This window comes from Epinephelus lanceolatus, chromosome 22 (assembly GCF_041903045.1).
Source record: "Epinephelus lanceolatus isolate andai-2023 chromosome 22, ASM4190304v1, whole genome shotgun sequence".
Taxonomy (NCBI): Eukaryota; Metazoa; Chordata; class Actinopteri; order Perciformes; family Serranidae; genus Epinephelus; species Epinephelus lanceolatus.
In genome coordinates, this window is record NC_135755.1 from 4,320,260 (window position 1) to 4,339,437 (window position 19,178).

At 42.2% G+C, this 19,178-nt stretch overlaps 2 protein-coding genes across 11 annotated transcripts in view; both read right to left on the minus strand.

Annotated features, from left to right (window-relative positions):
* The window catches only part of LOC117245974 (type-2 ice-structuring protein-like), a 61,123-nt gene that overhangs the window by 8,150 nt on the left and 33,795 nt on the right, over positions 1–19,178 (minus strand). For 2 of the 10 annotated variants that reach the window (XM_078164025.1, XM_078164017.1), the window contains exons 1-4: positions 7,795–7,837; positions 7,106–7,202; positions 6,940–6,990; positions 6,610–6,744 (exon numbers count right to left, since the gene is read on the minus strand). The exons of 3 other annotated variants lie outside the window; for them this stretch is intronic. The gene's annotated coding sequence lies outside the window, so the exon portion shown is untranslated. Of the gene's footprint in view, positions 1–36; positions 209–6,609; positions 6,745–6,939; positions 6,991–7,105; positions 7,203–7,794; positions 7,838–11,250; positions 11,346–12,404; positions 12,769–13,309; positions 13,464–13,547; positions 13,665–19,178 lie in introns of those variants that run through there. 5 more of the 10 variants (XM_078164018.1, XM_078164019.1, XM_078164020.1 and 2 more) reach the window with 5 other exon arrangements.
* LOC117245741 (type-2 ice-structuring protein-like) overlaps positions 15,570–19,178 on the minus strand; it is a 130,974-nt gene continuing 127,365 nt past the window's right edge. Inside the window, exons 9-10 of the mRNA XM_078164009.1 lie at positions 17,046–17,157; positions 15,570–15,966 (exon numbers count right to left, since the gene is read on the minus strand). Coding sequence (XP_078020135.1) covers positions 15,896–15,966; positions 17,046–17,157 — 183 coding nt within the window. The 3' untranslated portion in view covers positions 15,570–15,895. The remainder of the gene's footprint in view (positions 15,967–17,045; positions 17,158–19,178) is intronic.

Consider the following 19,178-nt stretch of genomic DNA (forward strand, 5'->3'; position numbering starts at 1 on the left):
GACTGGGATATCTCAAAAACACCTTGAGGTAATTACCTCAAATTTGGGTCTGTTGATAGTGCCCTCGGCTCATCAGTGAGATCCACCCTTTGCTCCACCACAGAACCAGCCTCTTGCCCAAACATGGTCATCAATTATCTTTACAGTTAATGGTAAAAGGTGACAGTGATAAGTGCAGCGTTTAAGCCAAAGCTGAACATTTTTCTGTGACCAGAAATAAAACAGAAACATGCATTGCTTAGTGAGGGCAAGTTGCTCAGGGCCTCATCATGCTGCTGCTGTCTGTAGTGGAGTGTAAATACACAACACTCCTGAGTCTCATTACAGCGCCAGCCTCAGAAAAAACAAGCATGAATTCAAGTTGCAGTCTCCTAGGGCAGTAGTAGAAAAAGTAGAATTTCAGTTGTCCAACATTTTCTTTAACTGACTGCAGCTGACAAATATACTGATCATTTTTCCAAGTAATAAAAGTTTTTTTATAATTAAAACTATTGATAAAAAAATTGAGACAAACAGCTGTAGGAACAATACCTTTTAGAGAATGTTTGCACTCGTAATAAAGTTTGGGGCACCACCCTCCTAATGAGGGAAGCAACTAATCAAATGAATAACTCTGGAAACCAATTATTAGTTCATCAGTACACTTATCACTAATGAATCAATCTCAGTATCTGGGTTATGAATTCTCCACACAGTGATCTTAGTTCCTGCTCAAAAGAAATATCCACAGACAACGACTTGGCGATAAATGAAGATTTATTTAAGCTAAACGTGTAACAACTGAGTAAATGAATGAGGATGATAATAATATGAGATGACACAAAATCAACAGTATGTATAAATGGATTGAGACAAGAGGTAAGAGGTACGTTATTTAGTTTGGCGATAGTGAGAGCAGGGGCGAAAATCCCATTCCATAGTTGGGGGGGGACAATAAACAGTAAAATTTTAGAGAATAATTCCAGGGGGGGGACAACAAAAAAAAGTTGTAGCCTGTCTTTTATACAGCATCTTTTACTGCAATTTGACGCTTTAATCTTCTCTCTATCTCTCCAACAGGCAGAGTGAATGTCTATACTAACTAAACTAAAACTAAAACTAAACATTTCCTGCAATTAAACTGGTAAACTGGTTTATAAACAGTGTGCTGTGAGATCTGTCGCTGTGCACCTCACAACCATGCGTAATAGTCGCGCGTAATGACCGCTCCTCGTCTGCACGTCTTTGATGTTTGTCTCACTGACAGGTGGAGAGCCTACAGACAGGTACTCATTAGCTACGCTCCGTTACAACCGTGCGTAATAGTCACGCGTAATGACCGCTCCTCGTCAGTTAGACTGCACGTCATTCATGTTTGTCTCACTGACAGGTGGAGAGCCTACAGACAGGTACCCATTGCTCCGCCACTGACTGCTCTTGTCCTGTCCTCTCCCTCTTCTTTCTCTCCTGTCCTCTCTATCACTAAACTCTGAGCTTAATCATTAGCTTTTAGCTTAGCAGCACTCGTAATTGAGTAGGCTTTTGAACAATGCAGGAGAAATGTTGCAGACAGTTTATATGATCAGCCTGGGCCTGGGGCTTGTTGTAACATTAAAATGGGATGTGTTGTAACATGTGTAAGTTAAACTGTGTCTGTGTGAGTGAACATCTTAACCTGCGATGGGCGATGTGGGCTGCGGGTCCAGCCACACGCTGCTGCTGCTGCCAAGCAGCCCCGCCCGTTGGAAAGAGTGTGGGATATACCACTACTAGGAATGGGAGGGGGGGACTAAATCTTTTATGATTTAAATATCACATTATTGCGCGATTATAATGAGCACCACTTACATTGTACTTTCAATAAATACTACTGCATTGTTCAAAAATTATTAATTGTGTCTCAAATGATTCTAGGGGGGTACAGCTTTACTGAAGGGGGAGTCATGTCCCCCTGTCCCCTCCGTGATTTCCGCCCCTGAGTGAGAGAGAGTATGTGGCTATAGATAAATTGGGGACGCAGGGATGCGCAAAACCATTTACCTAAGGAAACCTAAATTAAGGTCAGAATAATTAAATCTCATATTCGACATCAACTCTTACCACAACACAGCGGCTGCACCAGGTGAGGGAAATTCTTTGCCTACTTTCTTAGCAGCGTTGAATCAGGCAGATGTTTCTCCGAAGACCCCGGACTGTCGCTTTGCAGCTCCCGGACTTCCCAGCAGAATGAAACCGGCTAGAACACAGTGGTGGAGGAGCAGTTGAACCTGACTGCGACGTCCTTCAGGTGGTCCTCAAACGTTGGTTCTCTTAAGCTGCAGAGAGTCTCTGAGTTTGGCAAAAGAACCACTGTGACAAGTGCCTGGCAGCTGCTGGCTCCGATGAAACTTGGGTGGAGAGGCCAGTTGAATAGTCGCTCGTCTGATTTGTTATGATTACTCACTTATCATAAAGTTGAAAACAATCTCGTTGGCCGTTCGATATTATTATCAAAGTTATTATTAACACGCATAAAAATGTTGAAATCGGCTGGCTTCGTCACCTCAGGTATAATGTTACTGAAGGCACTGTAAACAAAAGAAAAACTGGATAATTAAAACTTAAAAGTTTAAAATAACTTCCATCGTGAGCAAGAAAGAGTTACGTGGGAACCGAGTATAAGAGCATAACTGGTTAAAGCATAAAGAGTATAGTGAGGAGGAGATATGGCAAAAGCAAATAAACAAAAAGGAAAAAGGCGAAAAAGAAAAGTAAAAGGTGCAAAAGAGCAGAAGAGAGTGAGATGCGCTGAGCTCACTTGTTTTATCCAGCCACTAAGTGGCCGTGTTTGTTAAGGCGGTCTCTTAGTTGTAGATAGGCTTATTACTTTATTTTGGAGGAAACTTAATGCTTTTTATTATGTGAGATCATATACTTTAACATACTACGCGCGATAGACACATACTCTTCCCATTATGGTCAAAATCGGTTCTTAACATCAAATTAACTTTAATGCAATTATTATACCGCTTACTACACGTATCAACTGTTTCATAAACACACACTCTAGACTAACCTGCAGTTGCAATAAAACAAAATGAGAAGGCACATATTCATGAAAACAAGTTGATTAATCAATCCAACTATATTTTAACTCTAAATATAATATGGGATTCCTTAAGGAAACTCTCCTTAACTATCGTCATAAGATGGCAGTATGGCTCCATGTTAAATGAGGGATTAAAAACCAGAACTCATAATTCGCTAATACTTTGGCCTACAGGATTAAAATGAATATATCATTCAGCTGGGCGGCACGGTGGTGTGGTGGTTAGCACTCTCGCCTCACAGCAAGAGGGTTGCCGGTTCGATCCCGGGCGTGGGAGCCCTTCTGTGCGGAGTTTGCATGTTCTCCCCGTGTCAGCGTGGGTTCTCTCCGGGCACTCCGGCTTCCTCCCACAGTCCAAAGACATGCAGATTAGGGATTAAGTTAATTGGTAACTCTAAATTGTCCATAGGTGTGAATGTGAGCGTGAATGGTTGTTTGTCTCTATGTGTCAGCCCTGTCTCCAGCCCCCCCGCGACCCTCAAGAGGATGAAGCGGTTAGAAGATGAATGAATGAATGAATATCATTCAGCTAACAAACAAGGATTATGCACATTAGAACGTGAATGTGGCACGCGAATGTCTGGAGGGAGTGTTCATCAAGACTGGGGTGAGATCGGGGGCAGGGTCGTAAACATTTGACCCTCCGAGTGGCCTCTCATTTGTCTGTTCACTTTTAATCCAGGTTCTGGAGGAGTTTAGAAGGCTGTTGTTCCTACACAGCTCAGACACAACTGTCTTGAGCAAAGAACGTCTTTCTATCCAGACACTACATTAAGTTAAAGCAACACAATGTTGTTTTTGAGCCCTCAAAATATATATCCAAGATCCTTGTGATGGTACATCAACTCACAATAGGTTGGATGACACCTCCGTCGTTGCTTGAGAGCGTCTGTTTCACTTGCACTGGCACTATGCAGTTTCAGCGTTCAGATAGGAACCCAGACACTAAAAGGACTACAAAATTTGGCTGCGTTACAGCATACGTCATATCCCCCTCCTCTTTTTAGAGTAGCGTAGCCAAACCAAGGTGAACAAAGTTAGATGTGGTTGTCATGGCATTCATTTTGGTTAGCGGCTTGGTGGAGGAGACATCCAGCTGCTCAGCTGTAGGCTGTGGGCGCCCAACCCCTGGAGAGGTCACTGCTGCTGCTGCTGTTGCTGCCGCTGCTAGGCTACCGCTGGTTAGCGGCTCAGTGGAGGAGACGGAGGATGGAGGCTGTGTTAGCCACCGCTCAGGCCTGAGTAATGGTAACCAAGCTGGCGACCTGGACAGCAGCAGTAAGGGATCTCCCCGCAGCGGTGAGGACCAGGCTGGCCATAGTGACAGTGGTGGCAGGTGCCCAGGGAATGAGGGTGGAGTCCAGGTGAGTTGTTGTGGTAACGTTAGCTGATGTAGCAGATGTAGCGCAGTTACTGGCGCAGGGAGCCAGACTAACATGGCTTGTTGCTGTGGTTGTGCTAACATTAGCCATGGTTGGGCTAGCCGAGTCAGTTGGGCCGGGTGTTGTGTCTCCGGGTTAGATATGACCAGGGACCAGGGTTTATTTCTACATCTCCAGCCAGAAGGAGAATGGCTGTGAGATGCACAAGCCCCATGAGACGGCCGGGTGCCTTTGTAGGTTGGTGTTTACCTGGTGGCGTTCTTGCTCGGTTAGCGTTCATGAATCTTGTAAACAATAGGTGCTGGCTGCCCTTGGCTGGAGAGTAGGCCTGATCATAACTTTTAGACAGAAAGTGCAGACATAGCGGGCACAGAAGTAAAAGTAAACTCACAAAAAGAATAAAAAGCAGAGATGGTGGTACAAAGTTTGTTGCTTTTTGTAGCAAGAGCTCTGGAGCCTGCCTGCCTGCGTCCACTCAGCGTCCGCCATCTCAGTGTCAGTGTCTTGCCTTTGCCAGGCTATGTTGTTGCGCATTACACAGCCAGCTTCAGGAAGTTAACCAGTATCGATGGCTTGTCAACAAATGCACGTACATAAAGATTTTTCCGACAGTTGTAACAGACAATACCGTTTTTCGTCTGTAGGGGGACCCGTGAGGTAAAAAGTGCAATCCTCCACTGTGTTGCTTTAATCAGTGCAGTTTGGTTGCTAGTTTGGCTGCTTATCAACACCATCAGCAGTTGAAGCAACAGCAGATACTTGAAGGCAATAAATCTCTTAATGCCTGAGTGCTGCAATGTGCATCACTTTGCCTGAGAATAATCATGTTTTTAAGTTTTTTTTAGTATCAAAGTAGTCATAGTTGCCGACATCTATGGGTACACTGCAAACAGGAGCTGCTCAAAACGGATTCAACATACGTAATGTTGCCAAGTTGCCAAAACTTAAACAAATATAGTCTAAACTCAAGTTGTATCCCACAGCTATCTCATCACCACTCCATGCAACAGAATACTTCCTGTTTACATCCACCAAAGCATCATGTGCACTGTAGTTCCACAACTTGGATCATGGTTATATTCACTAAAAAGTATTAGGCCAAAGAGTAACAGTAAGAGTGACAAAAACAGCCCCTTCTGTGGAACTGTTCAGAGGCTTTGATGTGCAGGGTGTAGCTGGTAAAGGGTGTTACTGATATTTACTCTGTGCAACCAAAGGTTAAAATATTTACTAAGGATGTTATCTTAATAAGTCTCATCTCTTCGCTTGAAATTCTCTTCAGTGCAAAGCCAGGGAACAGATACAAATCATTCAAACAAGTGAACCACATGTCACAAGATTACCACCATCATACCACAAAGTGTAGTGTCAGGGCCATATCCAAGGCTCATTAGTGGAACAGCTGTAAAATTACATACAAGAAACAATGACAGGATCATTATTAGTCAAGTTTACATTCAAACACAGAGCAAATTTTAACTGAATGTCCAAAAAAAATCAGCTAAAGAAAATGCAAATTAATGTCTGTTTCCATCAATTCGTGTTGCTTCAAGTCCATGGTGCTGCGCTGGCACTTAATCTGTGCCTTGTGAACACAAAGTGCTCCAGGTTCACTTTGCTCTTTGCCACTGTATTCAGCCCTCTAGATCACAAGCTGTTGCACTGGGACACTTGGAGACACCTGGTGAAACCACGTCGACCTGTAACACTTGCAAGGATGCAGGACCAGGAGTAGTTTGGTCCACAGAAGATACTGCACGTCTCCAGATGTGGGATGTAAAATACATCAAATGTCAGAAGTCTCTTTTTGGTGCACTTTAAGAGGACTGAGTTTGGTTTGTTTAAAAAGTCCTAAAACACCCTTAGCTTACATTCTGACATTCAAACTGAATATGATACTCATCTCCTACACCATTGTCATCACAAAGGTTTCTATCCAGCCCTTCATATCTTCCACTGACTTTAGGAATTCTGCTGTTATTCACTCTGAAATTATAAATATCCTGTCTGCTTTTTTGCTTTTCATGCCACAAATACTTCTCCAGTTTAAATTCTTGATTAATTTCGACATATATACCACATGATGTCATATTTCTGGGATCTCGATTTAGAGAACGAACATTCAAACTCAATCATTTTTTGGAATGATACATGACATACCTCTTCAGCATCAAAGCCTCCAAGCCATGTCTGTGGATGCCCATGAGTTTTATCTTCTATCATCTTTTTAATCCCATGATACTCCTCAGCTAGATGTACAGACGCAAGGTTTGCACCCATGGACTGGCAGTTTAACTACAGAGGAGAGAAAAAAGGTAAAACATAGCTGCCCAGAAAGAAAACATGAGCAATAAGAGAACACCAAAGCTACAAGAAGATGCCAAGTTACCAAGTGTAAAAGTGCAAACAAACAGAATAAACTTAATTTAGAGATAAGGTAATATTGAGTCTCCAGACAAAGTGTAAAGCAGTTAGGAAATATGTATTCACCTTCTTGAATTACTTCCACTGTCCCGTGTTCATCCTTCACCTCGGACAGAGCTGAACAGTTAAACACAGCAGTTAGTGATTATTTCCATCGCGTCGCTGGATATAAACAGATGCAAAGAATTTATCTTTGTCTTTTTGCTCACACACACACATTGTTAACACTCACCAGCAGCTGTAGTCAGTGCCATCATAGCACAAAGAAGTGCAAACACAGTCAGCGTCTTCATCGTGGAGATGATGCAAATCTCAATGTTGATAATTACCTTCAACAAAGAAAAACAGACATGTCAGTAAAACTTCTGAAACAGCTGAGCTGTAGTGACTGTTGTCCTCTTCTGAATGAGAGAAAAAAGAAACATAAAACTGGAATTTTGAATTGTGATGTCACAGTGAAGATGACCTTTGACCTTTTGGATTTAAAAATGTCGTCACTTTGTTATTTTATTGCGTTAAACATTTGTGTGAAATTTTGTCATAATTAGCGTATGAACTCTTGACTAAAACATGTTTTGTGAGGCCACAGTGACCTTGACTTTTGACCACCACATTCTCATGAGGTCATCATTGAGTCCAAGTGGATGTTGGTGCCAAATTTGAGGAAATTCTCAAGATATTATGTTAATGAAAATGAAACAGATGTAAGATCACAGAGACTTTGACCTTTGACCACCAAAAACTAATCACTTTATTCTTGAGTTCAAGTGGACGTTTGTGCCAAATTTGAAGAAATTCCCTCTAGGTGTTTTTCAGCATTGCATTCATGAGAATGGACAGACAGATGGACAGATGGACCCAAAAACATAACATGCCGGCACGAAGGCATAAAAAGAGGTAAAGAAATAAAGCAAAGCAAACCTTCTGGTGGATTATCTTCTCTTCCTCCTTCTCAGTGTCAGCCTGAGTGTTGATGCTGAACAAGCCCAAGACCAGCTCTTATATACAGTGAATTATCTATCCATCAGTCATAAAACATGTTTAAAGTACATCAGTTTACTCCACCCTAAATGATGATGGGTTAACCATCTGTAAAAGGTTATTAGATTCACAGCTGGTCAGTGCATCAACTGGCATCACCTCTCAATCTCCTATTTACTTTGGAGGCTTGAAGGGTGACAGTTTGCCACCTGCAAGATATAAACAGTTAAATATGAAACCGTAATATAAACAGATACAGCTAAACATTTTAGGACTTGTCTTAAATTACAATTAATACCACAGGACAACTTGTTTCGCTTTGACAAAATGGAAGACATCCTTTAAATTTGGCAAATATGGAAGACACTGGGTACCTTTACATGCTTACTAAAATTCCACTATTATTTGTAATGCAACAATATTTTGAATTTGATGCAAGTCATGTAAACAGAATTTCCTCTTAGAGATTCCAAATTTGGTGTCTTTTCAGATTAAGCATTTGCCGATTCAGACATGTGGGATTTGCTGCTGTTATTCAGGTTTTAAGAGCATTCTTTGGACATGTAAACAGCACATTCAGAATATGCATCTCAGTTGGGATTTTTGCTGCAGTTTGCGACACACAGCCTGTTGTCGGTTAACAAACCAACAGTTTCCAAGGTTAGTGCAGAAATGCATTGCCAAAAGAAAAGCCCATATTTCTGGTAGGAAGAATAAACACACCTACTTTATAACATTATAAAAGACTTGGATATGAGCAGGTTCTTGGATATATGCAAATATCACAACACTGAGCTTTTCAAGAAGATGGTTGAAGAATTGAAAGGGAGAGGCTGTGCTCACACTGTCCAACAGGTCCAACAGGTCCACTGCAGGTGGGAAACTTTAAAAAAGTCCTGTTTTGATGCCAAGATGATGATGATTTTTTATTTTATTTATTTTTTATATACTTTATTAATCCCCCTGAGGGGAAATTCAGTGTTCAATGAGTGAAGGGGCTGCCTTGGTCAGGCGCCCCGAGTGGTTGGGGGGTTCGGTGCCTTGCTCTAGGGCACCTCAGGAGGTGAACTGGCACCTCTCCAGCCACCAGTCCACGCTCCATATTTGGTCTGGACAGGGACTTGAACCGGCGACCCTCCGGTTCCCAACCCAAGTCCCTATGGACTCATTAGGATTTTAACGATTCCAATTCCTCTTACCGATTCCTACATTATATTCATTATACTTGCTATACTTAAACAAGTATATAATAAACACATGCAATCATACAAATACAAACTTTATTCTAACTGTTGCACAGTACAATTAGATGAAAATACAAATTTGTGTGTGGTGTGTATTTCAGATTTAGAGCTTATATCATCTCCCTGAGAATATATAACAACAAAAAGTGATTCTCTGATTTCTACAGTAACACTGTTACCTCAAATTAACCACAGCAATGTAAAAAAAAAATACTCAAATGCATTCATGCTTTGGCACTGTTATTTACGTGACAACACCTCAACAGAACACACACACACATTGGCTGTTTGTTTCTACCTCTCCCCTCGCTGGAAGCATTGGACCTCCAGCCGCCCGCCTCCGCCTTGATTAAGCGCTGACAATTAAATGAAGAGGGAGACAAGTTTCTTATTTCTAGTTTCCTATTTTATCTTATTTTGTTATATTTCTACCACCTCCCTCGCTGGAAGCCTTGGACCTCCCGCCGCCCGCTCCCGTCTCAAACACGGAGGTCTCCCTCTATGCTGAGCACGCCCGGCCTGTTACATAGCCTGTAACCATGACAACTGTGTGACACAAACTTGGTGCTTTAGTCATTAAATTATGTTGGGCTCGGTCGGGTTCGGACAGAAATATGAGGCCCGTGCCGCACTCTAATGGAAATGCATGTGATGTTTTTTTACAATCTAGGAACCATTACTCCAATTGTGATGGAACCGGTTCCAGACTATGGACTGAGGTACTGCCGCCCCGATTGGCCTACTGCCGATTGATGTAATAAAAGCAATGGTGGTAAGGACATGTTAATCAGAGTATGCATGGCTGCATATAAATGAGAGTAATAGGAGAGTATTCATTTTCATTAGTCATGTAAACAGCTTATAAGTAATATTGTCTTTTTTTGGAATAAGGGCAAAAACCTAATTACTTTGTGCTTGTGACAGCAGTCACTTATTCTATCTCTCTTTCTCTTTTCTGCCTCAGCAGGGGTTCAGTGTCATGCACACTTTAACATCTGAAAAGAAGGAGGTGAGAACTGATCCCCTCACAAACCAGAACCATCAACTTTACCACCTCCATCAGAAAACACAGACCTGTCTCCCGTGCAGCAGTGTCACGTAACACTAATGGATGGAAACGGACATTAATTTGTATTTTCTGTTGCTGTTTTCTTTTTGGGCATTCAGATAAAATTTGCTCTATGTTTGAATGTAAACTTTACTCATGATGATAATGTGATTGTTTCTTGTATGTAGTTTTACATCTGTTCCACTGATGAGCCTTGGATATGGCCCTGACACTACACTTTGTGGTATGATGATGGTAATGTCCTGACACATGGTTCACTTGTTTGATTGTTTTGGATCTGTTCCCTGGCTTTGCACTGAAGCTTTGAGAACATTGTCAAAGAGGAGATGAAACCCACTGAGACAACATCCTTGTTTAATATTTTAACCTTTGTTTGCACAGAGTAAATATCATCAGCACCCTTTATCAGCTACACCCTGCACACCGACACAGTTCTGCACATCTGCACCTCGACGCCCTGATCTGCTCCACAGGAGGGGTCAAAGGGTCAGTTCACCAGAATTGCACAAAAACAACTTCTCACATTCCTTCAGTTGTGTCAAGCGTCAGGTTTGTGATCTCTGAAATTTTTGCTGCCACCCCATGACAAACAGTGTTATGTTTGGGACTCAGAACTACAAACAGCAGCACTTCCATCTCTGTTAATCCAGATGATACGCAGACATGCTGGCATCCTTTTAAAATACTTTTTTTTCCATAGAAAGCAGTCCTAATGGAAACTGCTCACAGCTGTCATGTTTCCATTCAACTGTCGATTTTAAACACACTTTTGAAATATTGATAAAAAGAAATCTAAATAGGTTTTGAGCAAACAAATGAATGTAGGGGAAATACCTTTTTGAGAATGTTTGCACTCGTAATAAAGTTTGGGGCACCACCCTCTTAAAGCTATAGTTGGTAATGTTGGAGAGCTAGCAAGATTTGAAAGCGGCACCTCCTCTAAGCTCCACCCCCTGCTCCCCCTCCCGTCAGTGCTCCGTCCAAAGCCACGAGCCCAGACATGCCTGAACGCGCATCCTGCAGTCAGGAGAGCAGAGGAGAGCCGAGTAAAATAACAAATCCCCCCAAAGCAAACATAATTACCTGTCCAACAGAGAGACAGCAACCTCTGCATCACTTTTCAGGCCCTTCAGCTCCCTCAGTTGTCTCCACTGTTCAAAAGCTGGACTGCTGTTGATGTCTGGTTTGTGCTGAATATATGTGATGAGTGCATGCAGGGAGGAGGGAGGCAGGGACAGAGGGGGGCTCAGGCAAGACGAGACATGAAGGCATCTGATTGGTTCTTTCCATAAGCACCGAATGGCAGGGATTGGTCAAAGTTCTTACAGGCCTGCAGCTGCCACAGAGGTCGGATTTTTTTCATTCCTTTTTCTGAACACATTATGTATTGACTACTCTCAGGGTGGAAGGACCATTTCACCCAGTGTAACAAAAAGTGTTTCTGAACAGGATTACCAACTATAACTTTAATGTGGGAAGCGACTAATCAAATTAATAAATCCGGAAACCAATTATTAATTCGTCAGCACGCTTATCAATAATAAATCAATCTCAGTATCTGGGATATGAGTTCTCCATACAGGGATCTTAGTTCCTGCTCAAAAGGAATATACACAGACAACGACTTGGTGATAAATGAAGATTTATTTAGGCTAAATGTGGAACAGCTGAGTAAATGAATAGCAAATGATAATGATATGACACAACAAGTGGTTGGCAGCTGCTGGATCTGATGAATCTTTGGGTGAAGAGGCAGGTCGAACAGGCGCTTGTCTGCTTTGTGATGATTACTCGCTTATTATAAAAATGAAAACAATCTTTTTGGCCATTCCATATTGTTATCAAAGTTATTATTAATGCGCATAAAAATGTTGAAAACACTGGAGATAAAAGAAAACTGGATAAGCAAAATTTAAAAGTCTAAAATAACTTTGATCGTGAGCATGAAAGAGTTATGCAGGAACCGAGTATAAAAGCGTAATGTGGCAGAGTGGAGGGGGGTATGCTAGGGATGCAGAGCTCGACAACGCCACCCAGGGGAATTTCACCCCTGGGAATATACCTACACTTTTACAGGATTACTTACTGGCAACACAGGTTCAATGTAACACAGGGCCAGAGACGTGATTCACATACAAAAATATATACTTTATTTTTGAGTTAAAAACACAATTTCTCTTTAAAAAAAAGGCCTGGAACAAACAGAGGCAACCAAATAGTTCAGGGCTGGGGCTTACCACGGCGGCAGGAAACCAAGGAGGGAGAAACCAAATCAAACACCACCTGTGAAGCACACCAAATACTGAACTGTGAAAGCACCACCACCAGGAAAGGGACTGCTGCTCGCTTTGGCCCACAGCACCTGTAACACAAAGGAAGAATTAATTATTTTTGCCTCCTTACTCAATAAATGAAATCAAATACAAAACAGAATCAAGGTTATAAGAAAATCAGAGAAATAATCCAACTTAAACACAATCTTCCAAATTAACCGAAAGAAAGAAAAGAATAAACAATGAACAAAATGAAACAAGTCTTAGAGTCTGTTCCAACCGTCGAAAAGGTGTGTAGGTGGGCAGCCTGCCTCACCCAAAATCTCTTTACAATAAACCCCCCCCCCCCCCGACCCGAAATGAAATAGAAGAAAAAGAAAATAAAGATGATGACGAAAATAACTAAATAGGAAAAAGTAAAACTAGAGTCCCACAATAAAGCAGACAAAATGGAAAGAACCAAAGCAAACAAAAGAGAGATTAAACGAATAAAGCCAAAACTGGGGAAAGTAGACAGATTCAAATTGAAATCACTAACAGAAAAGAAATCCAACAGTAATAAATTTAACAATTCTATAATTAACTGTGGCAAAACAAAATTAAAGGAAAACCTACATAACGAGGGACTGAATTAAATTAAACCATAACAGAAATCATAACCAGAGAACCAATACTAAAACAGCAGTGCCCGTCTCCTGATGGCTGATTAAGGCCGGCGTCCTCCACACAGCTGTTGCCAAACTGGTGAATATTGGAAGGAGAAAGCTGCACTTTTTAGGGGGGAATCTGTATGTAAATCAGAAAGGGAGCATGTGTCAGCCTGATGTTGCATGCTTTTAAGCACAAGCAAGACAAATGAGCCAGCTTACCCCACGGCCGCGCCGCTCCGAGCGCGTACCCACAGCCAGGCGGAGCCCAGATCCAACGTGGTGCGCCCGCACCACCCTGCCGACCACGCCAACCACGGCGGTCAGGTTCCCTCGGCACAAGCTAATTGCTCCCCCCGCAGCCACACCAGCCGTGCTGCGCAGTGACAAGCAGATCAGTGAGACCGAGTAAGGTTCCCCATGAGACATTCAGGCAGGTGGGAAAAGGCAGCCAACTCACCTTCCTTTTAAGGCACGCAAGGTTCAGTCAATGCCGAGCACACACGAACACAGTGACGGCCCACGCCAAACAATCCAGCCGCCTCGACCACGCCACCGACGCTCACTGCCAGGACCAGAGAAAAGGGAGCCAGCTCGGTGATGACACCCTTTTAAAGGTGCGCACCGACCAGCACCTCAAGTCCCTGGATGACTGGCACAGCGCCCCACAGCGACTGGGAGTGCTCCAAAGGGCACCCGGTCACAGTAAGAAAAACGTAAGAAAGAGTGGCAAAAAGGAAGAGAGACAAAAAAAGAAAAGAAGAAGAGATCAAAAAAGAAGAGAGAGAGATGCGCCGAGCCCACTTGTTTTTATCCGGCCAAAGTGGGCGGGTTTGGGAACTTCAGGCGGGTCTCAAGTGAACTTTTTACCTCTTTTTGGCCTAAGGATGGCTGAAAGAAGTGTTTGTCAAGACTGGGGTGATACAGGGGTTGAGTCCTAAACATTTGACCCTCCGGTGGCTTCTTGTAGTCTGTTCATTGATAATAATGGTTCAAGGGAAGTCCAGAAAGGGTTCAAAGGCTTCATTGGAAGTTGGCGGCCTATACTTCGCTTCACACATGGCTGTAATACACCGGTAAACCAAGTAGAGGAAGTGGAGGTTGTGAAATGGAATCAGAAGAAGTTGCTTTGGCCATCGAACCCCGGCGTTCCCAACCTTTTCCATCAGGGACTTCTTTTCTATCACTGAGTAAACTGAACCACCCCTGACTAAGTGACATATTTATGGATATTTCTTATTATATTCAATGTTTAACAACAACAGAACAACTGTGCAATTAACCAAAATACTGAACACAATAACTGCAGGAAGTTTGTGAATATTAAATCAGGGATGAGTTTTCCTGTCTGTAACACTGTTTTTTGTTTGTTTGTTTTTTTACAGTCATACACACTTTATCTGCCTCTCCTGATAAATTCAGTGTTTTCTTCCTCCTGATGCTTGGCTGTTGTTCTGTTTGCTTTTTGGATGTTTTGACCAAGTACTTTTCCAATGCAGGGTGGAGCTCTTAAACAGAAAGTGACAGCTCTGTGAATTTCGCTTGTGTTCATCAGGTCATCACGATGTCCTTCTCCTGTGAGATTTCTTTTAAGTTTGTGTCTTTGATCATAATGTAACTTGGAAATATTAATATCATTTCATTTAGTTTTCCTCACAGAAATGAATGAAATCCTTAGATAAAGGCCTACTGTATGTTTTTTGAGTTTTCTTGCACCCCTTAAAATCGAGATTCTGTAAGTCTCGTCTTGATCAGCATTCACACCTAAGTCAAACGTCTCTGCAGTAGTAACAGGTATTTACCGGCTCCAGCTTCAGTCGGCACTGATGGAAACACCCAGGTAAACACGTTCATTTTAGTCCCTGAACCAGCAAGATGCAACAACACACCACCACAAAACACTGTCTGTCTCCACCCAAGCAGCACTCAAACATTAATTCACATGAGTCTGCACCGAGTTTGAAAGACAGACTGAATAAATAAGAGATTTATAATGAAAAGTAATCATTGTAAAGTTTTCTCAGGCCTCCATGCTGCTTTCTGCTGTTCACTAACCTGTTGTCCGGCCTGTTTGTGAAGTCACACGTGACAAATAAAATCCCCACAAACAGAAAGGCATACTCGTCTGCTGCAGAGCTGTGTACACAGCGCTGGTCTACTGGCAATGCGAGAGGAGCCTATAGCCAATTTTTGCTGGGTTTTCCAGTGTTTAAAAAAACGTCTACACACGCTAATTTTGGTGGAAAAGAGGTATTAGTTAGGCATTGACCTCTGCAGGAATCAGCACCAGTTGGTGGCTCCAGTGAGTTCAACTAAATGGTGCTGTTTCCTTTTTTCTGTTGGTGACGGACAAAAGGAGGCTACAAAGGTGAGTGCAACACCCCACATGTCATTTTGTGTTATTTAGTGCTTCACTCTGAGGTGTATAAGGTGCAGTGTGTACAGCCACGCTGCAGTAATAGATAGATTTATGACAGACCAGTTTGTTTGGATGCTTGAGCCTTTAATTTTGCATAAGACAAGAAAGAAGAGTTTACTTTGCAGAATATATGTAGATTTGTGCTAAAAGCATTCTTTTCATAACACATTCAGTCTGCTCTCATTAAAGGCACAAGGCCTCAGAGACAATCCAGCTCCTGTTTATGTCACTTGTCACTTCATTCCTTCAGTAGCGTTACAGCGATAGCAAAGAAAAACTCAGCTCACATGAGACTGAGGGTGTAAAGAAAGATGTATATGAAAGCATGCACACAACACAAGTGTTTGTGCTTTTAATGGGTTCTTCATGTCTCTGTGTCAGACCTGGAATCATTTGCTATCCATGGCGCAGACATACGGTAACTGGGAGAAGCATGGGAGGTCATTCCAGCACTTGTCAGCTGCAAGCAAAAAAATAAAATGTTTGTTGAGTCAGTGAATGTGACACAAACAAAGACCTCAGACTGGTGATGTGATCAGTGACTCCTAACTGATTCATCATGAATAATTTTAACAATAAAAACTGAACTTTATTAATTGGAGAGGGCTGTTGTCAGTCAAAGAAAATCTTGGTCAACTAAACTCATCTTATTCTTCAGCCAGCTGATTGGTCGATGGGAAGAAAATCTTCATGTTATCTCTAGATGAACTAAATCTACCTGGCAGTGTTGTGTGTCATCCAAAGCATTTTGAAGCTGCGACCAGCAGCTCTATCTTGCTCTGTCGGTTTCACAATATGTCTCCACTGTTTGGTGGTCACAGTTTTTGTTCTAGGAGGCTGAAATTCGGTGTGGAGGTCGCAGCTATCGTGAATTCATGCTTGTTTTTTTCTGAGGCCAGCGCTGTAATGAGACTCAGGAGTGCTGTGTGTTTACACTCTGCTACAAACCTCAGTGTCATTATGAGGCCCTGAGCGTCTTCACTTTTCTTCACTAAGCCATGCATGTTGCTGTTTTCTGTCTGGTCACAGAGATTTGAAAAATGTTTAACTTTGGGTAAAACGCTGCCCTCGTCACTTTTTACCATGGACTGTAGAAAGAATGGACGTGGCTACAGTGACATCACCCATTTGTTTGTGGTTTTGAAGCCTCATGTTTGACACATCAGCCGTCACCATCTTGGTTTTTTGGAGCCAGAGGTGAACATAGTTGGGCAAGAGGCTGGCGCTGTGTGAGTGAGGGGTACGTGGATCTGACTGAGAGGCCGAGGACACTATCAGCAGACAGTCTGTCACTCAAAGTGGTCGGCTCTTAATTATGTGGCTATTGCTGGCACAGAGCCATAAAAATGCTTTGGTCGACACACAGTCTTATGACAGTAACACCAGTGACCGTCCGACCAATGAGAATTTGGTGGGACAAGAGCACATCAACCAACTGACCAGAAGATGTCAGAACGATATATTTCTGAGTTAACTCACTGTATTCCTTCCTATTTTATCATTAGCATCACTGCTACAATTAGCACTATGTTGTTTTACCTGCATGATTCATCTGCAGACAATGCTCCCTGCCGCCCCTGTTATTAGGCTCTCCATGACACCATTTCTGGTAGTGGAAAGGTGTGCCATCACTCCAGAACCATTCACTCTCCTGAAAGAAAGTGTAGCACAGAACATTACATAAAATAAAAGTGAAAAATGGGAGAATGAGGGGTCAAAAAAGAAAAATTTTAAAAAGAAGAATTTAAGAAAAACAAGAATATAAATTCAATTCAATTCAATTTTATTTATAAAGCCCAATATCACAAATCACAATTTGCCTCACAGGGCTTTACAGCATACGACATCCCTCTGTCCTTAAGACCCTCACAGCGGATAAGGAAAAACTCCCCAAAAAAACCCTTTAACGGTGAAAAAAATTGGTAGAAACCTCAGGAAGAGCAACTGAGGAGGGATCCCTCTTCCAGGACGGACAGACGTGCAATAGATGTCGTACAGAACAGATAAGCATAATAAATTAACAGTAATCCATATGACACAATGAGACAGAGAGAGAGAGAGAGAGAGAGAGAGAGAGAGAGAGAGAGAGAGAGAGATATGCAGGTAATGACAGTAGCTTACAACAACATTAATGAAAGTAATAATATTATAGTTATAGTTCTGGCTACTGTGGTACAATATGTTGAAAGTATATATTAATATCTGACAGTATACTTGTGTGACAATAGTCATATGTGTATAATAACAGTAGAAGTATGACTAATGACTAATGATGGCAGCAGCAGCAGGAGGCATCTGGCAGGACCACGGCAGCAGCACAACCACACATGTCACGCTGTCCAGGCACCGCTGTGATATGAGTTAATCTGAGAGACAGTGGAGCACAAAGGCTCCGGGGAAGAAGCCGAGTTAGTGACATCCAGAATGGCCGAGTTAGCAAGATGCAGTAATAGAATATGAGAGAGAGAGAGAGAGAGAGAGAGAGAGAGAGAGAGAGAGAGATAGAGAGAGAGAGAGGGAGCCCGGTGTATTATAGGGGGTCCTCCGGCAGACTAGGCCTAAGTCAGCCTAACTAGGGGCTGGTACAGGGCAAGCCTGAGCCAGCCCTAACTATAAGCTTTATCAAAGAGGAAAGTCTTAAGTCTAGTCTTAAATGTGGAGACGGTGTCTGCCTCCCGGACCGTAACAGGAAGATGATTCCACAGGAGAGGAGCCTGATAGCTGAAGGCTCTGGCTCCTGATCTACTTTTGGAGACTTTGGAGAGTTTTTAAGGACTTACTAGAGCTACCTGATAATAGAGAGTTACAGTAATCCAGCCTTGAGGTAACAAAAGCGTGGACCAATTTTTCTGCATCTTTTCGGGTCAGGATAGGCCTAATTTTCGCAATATTACGCAGATGAAAAAATGCAGTCCGTGAGGTTTGTTTTAAATGAGAATTAAAAGACAAATCTTGATCAAATATTACTCCGAGGTTTCTTACGGTAGCGCTAGAGGCCAGAGCAATGCCATCTAGAGAAACTATGTCATCAGATAAAGAGTCTCTGAGTTGTTTGGGGCCAAGAACAATAACTTCAGTTTTGTCTGAATTTAACATCAGGAAATTGGTGCTCATCCAATTTTTTATGTCTTTAAGGCAGTTATGGAGTTTAGTTAATTGATTACTTTCTTCTGGCTTCATCGATAAATACAACTGTGTATCATCCGCATAACAATGGAAATTTATAGAGTGATTTCTAATGATGTTACCTAAAGGAAGCATATATAGAGTAAATAGGATTGGTCCGAGCACAGAACCTTGCGGAACTCCAAAACAAACTTTGGTACGTAAGGATGATCCATTACGAACGTCAACAAATTGAAAACGATCAGATAAATAAGATTTAAACCAGCTTAGTGCAGAACCTTTTAGGCCAATTAAGTGATCCAGTCTCTGCAGTAGAATTTGATGGTCAATTGTGTCAAACGCCGCACTAAGATCTAATAAAACAAGAACAGAGACGAGTCCTTTGTCTGAAGCAATCAGAAGGTCATTTGTAATTTTAACTAGTGCTGTCTCAGTGCTATGATGCACTCTAAATCCTGACTGAAATTCCTCAAATAAATTATTATCCTGGAGAAAATCACACAGCTGGTCTGCGACTACTTTCTCAAGGATCTTTGACATAAAGGG